Source organism: Carcharodon carcharias, chromosome 19, assembly GCF_017639515.1.
Source record: "Carcharodon carcharias isolate sCarCar2 chromosome 19, sCarCar2.pri, whole genome shotgun sequence".
Taxonomy (NCBI): domain Eukaryota; kingdom Metazoa; phylum Chordata; class Chondrichthyes; order Lamniformes; family Lamnidae; genus Carcharodon; species Carcharodon carcharias.
The window spans coordinates 19,493,589-19,502,309 of record NC_054485.1 but is presented as its reverse complement, the minus strand read 5'-3'; the positions used below and the strand labels follow the sequence as shown (position 1 = coordinate 19,502,309).

At 40.6% G+C, this 8,721-nt stretch overlaps 1 protein-coding gene across 1 annotated transcript in view; it reads left to right on the top strand.

The window, feature by feature from the left end:
- The first annotated feature begins 325 nt into the window (after positions 1 to 325).
- LOC121291165 (cation channel sperm-associated protein 4-like) overlaps positions 326 to 8,721 on the top strand; it is a 76,573-nt gene continuing 68,177 nt past the window's right edge. The window contains exons 1-4 of the mRNA XM_041212255.1: positions 326 to 374; positions 1,692 to 1,801; positions 3,935 to 3,961; positions 7,138 to 7,197. Coding sequence (XP_041068189.1) covers positions 326 to 374; positions 1,692 to 1,801; positions 3,935 to 3,961; positions 7,138 to 7,197 — 246 coding nt within the window. The remainder of the gene's footprint in view (positions 375 to 1,691; positions 1,802 to 3,934; positions 3,962 to 7,137; positions 7,198 to 8,721) is intronic.

Sequence of the window (8,721 nt, the reverse complement as noted above, 5' to 3'; positions counted from 1 at the left end):
GACCGGATGGATTGTATCCCAGGCTGTGAAAGGAAGCCAGGGAGGAAATAGCAGATGCTCCGAGGATCATTTTCCAATCCTCACTAGATACAGGCAAGTTACCAGAGGATTAAAGGTCTGTGAACGTTGTACCATTATTTAAAAAGGGATAAACCAAATATTATAGACCGGTCAGTCTGACTTCTGTGGTGGGCAAATTATTAGAATCAATTCTGAGAGGCAGGATAAACTGTCACTTAGAAAAGAACGGATTAATCAGGGACAGTCAGCTTTTGTTAGGGGAAGGTCATGTCTTACTAATTTAATCAAATTTTTTGAGAAAGTAATGAGGATTGATGATGCTAGTGCAGTGGATGTTGCCTACGTGGATTATGGTAAGGCATTTGACAAGGTCTCACGTGACAGACTGGTCAGAAAAGTAAAAGCCCATGGGATGCAGGGGAATGTGGCAAGTTGGATTAAAAATTAGCTCAGCGACAGGAAACAATGACAAGTTACCTTAAATCTGTGCCCCCTGGTAATTGACCTCTCTGCTAGGGGAAACAGGATGCCCCTGTCTGCTCTATCTAAGCCCCTCAAGATCTTGTACACCTCAATCAGGTCACCCCTCGGCCTCCTCAATTTCAAGGAAAACAACCCCAGCCTATCCAATCATTCCTTATAGCTGTAATTTTCAAGCCCTGGCAACATTCTTGTAAATCTCCTCTGTACTCTCCAGAGTAATTATGTCCTTCCTGTAATGTGGTGACCAAAACTGTACACAAAATTCCAGCTGTGGCCTAACCTGCATTTTATACATCATTACATCCCTGCTTTTCTATATCTCGTCCATTAAAGGAAAGTATTCCATATACTTTCTTTACCACTTTATCCTGCCATCTTCAGGGACCCGTGGATGTGCACATCAAGATCTCTCACTTCCTATACCCCTCCCAATATCCTCCCATTTATTGTTTGTTCCCTAGCTTTGTTTGCCCTCCCCAAATGCATTACCTCACACTTCTCTGGATTGAATTCCATCTGCCATTTTTCCGCCCACTCAACCAAACCATTGATATAATTCTGGAGACAACAGCTAACATTTTCACTAGCAACCACGTGGCCAATTTTTGTGTCATCTGCACATTTCCCAATAATTTAAATCCAAATCATTAATATGTACAACAAACAGCAAGGGACCCAACACTGAACCCTGTGGAGTGCCACTAAAAACTGTTTTCCATTCGCGAAAACATCCATCTACCTCTTGTGTCGGACCTTATCAAAAGCCTGGTTTAGTGTGGAGGCAGAAACCCTCAACTCATTTAAAAGGCACCTGGATATGCACCTAAAGTGCTGTAACTTGAAAGGCCATAGACCAGGTGCTGGAAGCTGGGATTAAAATGGGCAACAAGTTTTTTTTTCATTTTCAGCCAGCTCGGCCATGATGGGCTGAATAGCCTTTTTCTGTGTAATAACTATTCTATGGTTCTACTCCTTTTTGCTTCTCATTAGTTTACTGTCATATTCATTTTCCCTTTATCAGTTTCTTGGTCCTCCTTTGCTGAATTCCAAAAATGTCCGAGTTCTCAGACTTACTATATTTTTTGGCAACTTATAAAAGTCTCTTCCTTTGATCTAATGCAATCCTTTAACTTCTCTGGTTAGCCACGGTCAGATCACTTTTCCTGTTGGATTTTTGTGCCTCAAAGGAATGTATCCTGACATCACTGTGCACCCGTGCGATACTTCGGTCAGCGGGTGCGTGCGGGAGTCGGCAGTGCATCTGCCGACAATTAACAAGCCTATTAAGGCCACTAAAGTAAGAATTGACTGAAATTTTTCACTGCCCATCCAATGGTTGGTGGGCAGGCAAAAAGGCCAAGCGGTCTTTCAATTTTTTAGGAAACCTCATCCAGGGGCGGGATGAGATTTCCAACAGCAATTAAAAATTAAATAAAAATTTTTAAATTGCATTCATAATGTGTCTTTGCTCATGTGACAAAGTCCCATAAGAGGACATGTTTTTAACAGTGGTAAATTTTTTATTTTTGTGTTTTTTAATCTTCAGCTTCCTGAGGCAGCGCTGTGCACGAACTTACGCACTCCCCCTCCTCCTGCCCCTACCCTGGCAGCGCTGCAGCACACGTTTCACACTGGCTGGCTGTTAATTGGCCAGCCAGCATGAAATCAATGTCAGGGCCTGATTGCGGACGATGGTCGGCTTTATGACTGCTTCCGGGCCCGCATGCCGCACCTGTCTGACAAGGTAAAATTCCTGGCCCATGTATTAATTCTTTAAATGCTAGCCATTGCCTGTCTACCTTTTAATGTAGTTTTAAAATCTACCACAGCCAACTTTCCCTTCATACCTTTGAACATGTCTTTGTTTAGACTTAAGTCCCTAGTTTCAAATTGAACTACATCACTTTCAGACTTAATGTAAAATTCCATCATATTATGATCATTCTTCCCTAAAGGCTCCTTTAGAATGAGATTATTAATTATTCCTTTCTGATTGTACAATACCTGATCTAAAATAGCCCATTCCCTAGTTGGTTCCTCAACATACTGTTTTAGAAAACCATCTTGTATACATTCCAGGAATTCTTCCTCCATTGCATTAGTGCTAATTTGGTTAACCCAGTCAACATCTAATTATGTAGATTAAATCCTCCATGATTACAGTATTACCCTTGTTACATGCGCTTCTAATTTCCTGATTTATACCATGCCATACAATACCACTACTGTTTGATGGCCTATAAATAACTCCCACCAATGTTTGGTGTCCCTTATTGTTTCTTAGCTCCACCCAAACTGATTCTACATCTTGATCTTCCAATCTAAGATTCTCTCACTAATGTACTGATCTTGTCCTTTATTAACAGAGCTATCCAATCTCCTTTCCCTTTTTGCTTATCCTTCCTAAATGCCGAATACCCTTGAATAGTCAGTTCCCAACCTTAGTCACCCTGCAGCCACGTCTCTGTAATGGCAATTAGATCAGACCCATTTTCTTCTATTTGTGCCGTCAGTTCATCTACCTTGTTGCAAATGCTGTGTGCATTCAGATAGAGTGCCATTAATTTTCTTTTCTGTACTTTAACCCTTTTTGATGCTGGCCTTTGTTTCTGTGGACTTCCAGTTTTGCTTACTATTTTTCTTCATTCCATTATCAGCTTTGTTTCTCACCTCTCTGAATTCCATCTCTGGTTCCCATCTTAGAAAATCTTAACGCAATTAGGCAGAGTCATCATGGTTTTGTGAAAGGGTAGTACATAACTGGAATATTGCTGAAAAGAGAGAGAAATTTCCAGCGACTTCCTTCTTGCACTCATCAGGGCAAATGCAAGAATGCTGAATTTCAAACAATCGCAACAATTTGTACTACAAGCGAAAAGGGTGTTTATTGGTTGACAAGTTGACAAATTAGCTGAGGCCTTGCCATGGAGAAAACAGTGGTGAACCATAAGCTTTGAAGCTTCTGGGTAATTCGAAAACGGCACAAGACTTGAACATATTCCTTTTGTTTGCAGAGAACAGGTCCCTGCATATGAATATATGTTGCTTCTAGCAAGCATAAATAAGCCATGTTACAAGCTCAACTGATTATCTTAAATTGGTTGTTAGTGTAGCTATTAGTGCACTTTGGACAGAACTTGCTGAACAATCCTCTCATGGAATCACATATAATGGTAGACATTTTGTTCAGCATCAATTTTTGTCTGATAGCCTCCTCTGAAGCACCTTGAGATGTATAACTGTGTTAAAGATAATATATAAATCCAAGTTGTTGAGCTGAAGCATGTTAAAGAACAGATGTTTTAATTTGCATTCAGCTTTGGTCCATGAGATGTTTCAAGTTTGTGTATTGTTTTGATATGTGAAGGGTTAAAATGCTTTTCCTGCTGCATTGCGTAATTTTCAGTCATGTCTTCCTTTTGTGTCCTAGTGCTCCATTGACAGTTTCCTGGAATATGTAAATCCAATGTAATTCATCTGGGATTTTTTCTTCTGCATTGGATCCCTTTTGCAGCCATTGCAGTGAATTTATTATTTTAAATGCTATGGTCTTGGTCATTTGTACAGAACTAGGTGTGAGCACAAATCTGATGATGCAATGAGGCACCAACTGTTTCCCCTTTGCTTCTGTATTTATGTCACATGGGAGGCTATATCTTTACCATGTCCCCTTATCACTCTATGTAAAATTCTGGACATTTATGAGATCCCTTAATCCTTTATGGCTGCTTTTGCACATTCTGCAAGAGAATTTGATGCTTTTGACAACTGATCCATTCCATAGGGTATTGATTGTATGGAGGCAGGTGTGCACTCAACACATGATAGCAGAAACGTTAATCAGGCTGTCCTGAAGTTTGCTAACCTTACATTGCTGCTGACTTCTCCTAATATTGTAGTATTAGTAACCTTTATCCTTTGTTAACCAGAGAATTTTATGTCAACTTAGAGTGCCACTATGCTATTGAGCCATTGCAGGTCCCGCAACAGCACTCAGTTTAATCACTTCACTAAACCTAATTAAAGACATGCCAGTGCATACTGATTCATATATTTCAGAGAACTTTAATAAACAAGTGCAGAAAGACAGTTAGTTCTTCAAAGGAATACATTTGGGTTCAACTCGTGCAAAGTGGTACTGAATTAAAGCCAGGCTTATACTGTAATGAGAAGTTTAACAAAGTAAGGGAGTTGAAGCTGTCTATGGAGAGAAAGAGCTAAGGGAAATTAAAGTTACTATAAGGCATCTTAATTCTTTTTGTATGGAGCTGTATTTTTACAATTATATAATCATGGAATACAGAATTATATGGATTGTCATGTGAAGATATAAGAGAAATTTATAAAAATTGAGTGTTTGCAGTGTGTACTTAGATTTGTAAAGGCTTAAAATATTGACCTCAGATTGGAACAGATTTGACTCTCCAGCCAACTATTATTGGGTCTAATTGTAAGTATTATCTTTTAATTGGATGCTGAGTACTATTACATTTGCTATATAGCTATTAAATCAGTGATACCTGATTTCCAAGCAAGAAACTTATTGATTTGAGGAGAAAATTTTAACTAAGAAACCCTCTAACAACATGCCTGTGTTTCAACATCTGTTTTCTAAAATCAAGTCCCAAAATAGCTGTGCTTGATTGGCATCAAGCCTCTGGCATACACCCCATGTTTCATGTAGCATTTCCATAAACTTACTCTACTACATTTTGTGAGGTGTTGGTATCTGAGCTGGTACTGGCTGCAGGTATGGGCATGAATACACAACATTGTACTGCCAGCCGCTACAAACCACAGAGTTCTCATGCCCTTGTGAAGAGGGGAAATTTCAAGTTTCTCTGTTATATTCTATTGTCGTGTATTTATGAAGATTCAGTCTGTATGGTCATGCAGATGTAAAATATGCAGCTAAGTGGATGCTGCAACATCCACCATGTGGTCTGCACTATTCTCCAACTTTGTGTCCCTGAACCTTTTATGGACTTACTTGAGTTAAATGTCACTAAGCCAGTGATGTGCCTCTAGTCTCGTTGAGCCTGATCTTAACACATTCAAAACATATCCATTTGCACAGAGTTAAAATCCAGCCCATTGTATATTTTGCTTCTGTGCTGTTGTGGCATAGGAACAGGGGAAGGCCATTCAGCCCATGGAGTCTACTCCTTCACTCTTATTATTCCGTTTGTCTGAACACAATTGATTGTTACCCCCATGTCCTGCTCAGTGGAATGAAGTTTATCAATGCTCCCTTGAGCCTTCACCATCTTGTAATTCTTTTGTCAACAGCTTGATGAATTAAACTTTCTGAATTCAAGTGGATAACTAATTTAACCCTTTGGAACTGGAGAAATTAATTTGAACTCGTAGGTGATTCAGGTCAAAAATGGTACAAACTTCACAGCTACAAATTAAAACTGTTTTTCACCCAGGAAGAGTAAGATAAAGGTGCAGATATCAGCATGGTCTAGTTTTAAGACCAGGAGTGGACAACTAATTCAATGGTAAAATTGCTTTCACCCAGGATACAGTGCCTCAGTTGTTATAGTGTGGGATGATAACTCCATAGGTCATGAGTTCAGATTATCCTATGGTAAATTGTGAAATTGAATCTTGTAGCCTGATAACCTGCAGACTGCCACCAGAAAAAAATACAATGAAAGCTGCTGGATTTTCGTGCAAGACTCCACCCTTACCCAGTCTGACCTATGGAAAACCCAGTTGACTGACTCTTTACTGCCCTCTGAAATGACTTGGTAAACCATTCAATTGCACAGGCAATAGCTTCAAGACAAGGTCCTACCATTAGCTTCTCAGAAAACTAAAAATGGCCAATAAATGTGGCCTGAGAATAAAATAAAAAAGTAACTATGGCTTCCATGTACTGATTGTACCTGACCTCTGTGCTGTAATTATTTTTTCTATAATCTGTTAAAAACTAAATACAACCAAAAACCATTTACAAGTAGGGTGCAGTTTTACAAATTATTAAATAGATGCTGTCAGACATTGTATTAGTGTTAATTATTGAAAGTTAATTTACCTTACAAAAACACCCAGGTAAAACATCCTGTACAGGAGACATGTAAAACAGGACCAATGTGATGGGGCTGGCTATATAACATCTGCTTCTCCAGTTGGTCTGTGGCCTATAGTGGGTTAGACAGTGACTTTACATGACCATAATGCAGTCGACTACACATGTGCATCAACTTATTCTCCATCAGCTGCTGAACGTAGTGCTCTCCATACACAAGCACGTGCTTCCTTTTGACTTGGTAATCACTGGGTAACAATTGGATTTTTTCACTGTATTGTACTGAAGGCTTATACATTCTGCCAGGGTTCTGGCTCTTATCTTTTACACAAAGTTTGTAGGAACATACACTGAGGATCACATATAATTATACAGTATTAATGATCAGGGTGGGATTATTAGGTAACAAGGCTATTCTTGGGGCTACAGATTCACTGGGAAGGGTGGAATTCCATTGCTATTGAGGTACTTTAATTGACTACCCATAAAATATATTATAAAATGATGTCACACATTGATGGCACAATGAAATGTTTATTTTAGCATGCGGTTAATATTTTAGCAAACAGCAAAATCATTGTTTCTTTCTGTTCTAGGAACCTAAACCCATCGTCCAAGAGTTGAAAATAGACTTCAGTAATGTCATAGAGGGAAAGGTATGTCACCAGTCTGTAATCTAGTGTGGTAATATGGCAGCTACATTAGTGTGTCACAGTCTAACAGATACACTGGTGTTACAGTCTGACATTGTGTTACAGTTTTGACAGATACTTTAGATATTGATGAATGCAAACTGCGTTTTGAGTTTAGGCACAATGTAATCCAAGGCATGGCATTTTCTGAAAACCATAGACATTTATAACACAAATGAAGGCCATTGAGCCCATCATGTCGACTGGCTTTTTGTTAGAATAATGCTCTAATAAACTCATAGCTCTTTATCTTCCTCTGCATCAAATATTCATCCAATTTCTCTTCAAAGAGACAGTAGTCTAGGGCTGGAACCTTGTGCCCTCCCCTGGGGTGAGTTTGATGGCAGGGAGGCATTTAATCAGGCAGGAGGGTGGTGGGCGGGGACCCAGGCACTTTCCCACCTCCTTCCCGGTTACGACCATGGCAGGAAGGCCCGTCCAAGGTCTCCCTGCCCCACTGCCAATTGAGGCCTTTAAGTGGACGATTAACACCCTGCGGAGGGAGTGGGAGGTCGGGGGGGGGAGGGTTCTGTCCCTCATTCAAAGGCACTCAGTGCCTGTTCGAGGTGACCTGGCATCGAGAAGGGGGGAGTCCACTGAGTGTCACCCTCTTGCCCTTGCTGCCCTCCAACCTCCTTCCCCTGTGGCCCCCGCCTTGCAACTCCCTTCCAACCATTACTCACCTTTGCCTGAGTCCCTCCACAATCTGAGGCCGCACGTAGGTGTAGTGCAGCCACTGCCTCCCTAGTGGTGCTGCTGAGTACATAAGAACTGCCAACCTCTGATTGGCTGGCAGCTCTCCACAGATGGGACTCCTGCCCCTGGGGTTCTTGATCCCAGGAAAAGGCCTGCCGCTGGCCTGTCAAGGGCCTGAGTGATACAAGATGTGGTGGAACTTTCCTAAACAGGTAACGCGGGGGTCTTGCTGGTTTTCCAGTTGTTGATCAAGACCCTCGTCGCCCCCACAAGATTCCATTCTAGGTCTCAACCACTTCCTGTGTCCAACAACACTACATAAAGAAATCTCTCCAAACCCATTCCTGAGTCTCATAATGATCTTTTTTAAATTAATGACCCCTTGTCACTGATTTCCCAACGAGAAAAAAATAACCTTTCCTTTTCAGTCAATCAAAATTCATCATAATTTAAAAGGAGACTCTATTAAATATTCTTTTGGCTTTCTGTGCTCACATTTTCATATCTTCTCATCACTATTTATTTCCATCCCTTGCATCATCCGGCTGAATCTAAACTGCATGAGATCTATGGGTTAATGTAACTTCTATAATCAGATACCCAAAACTGCATTAACTTTAACACAGTTAACTTTAACATTGGCCCAGCCAATGTTTCATATCAGTTCATTATCGTTCCATCCACCACTACTCTCCTCCGTCTGGCTGAACTTGTTCTCACACTGAACAATTTCTCCTTTAACTCCTCTCGCTTCCTCCAAATAAAGGTGTGGCTATGGGTACCCGCATGGGC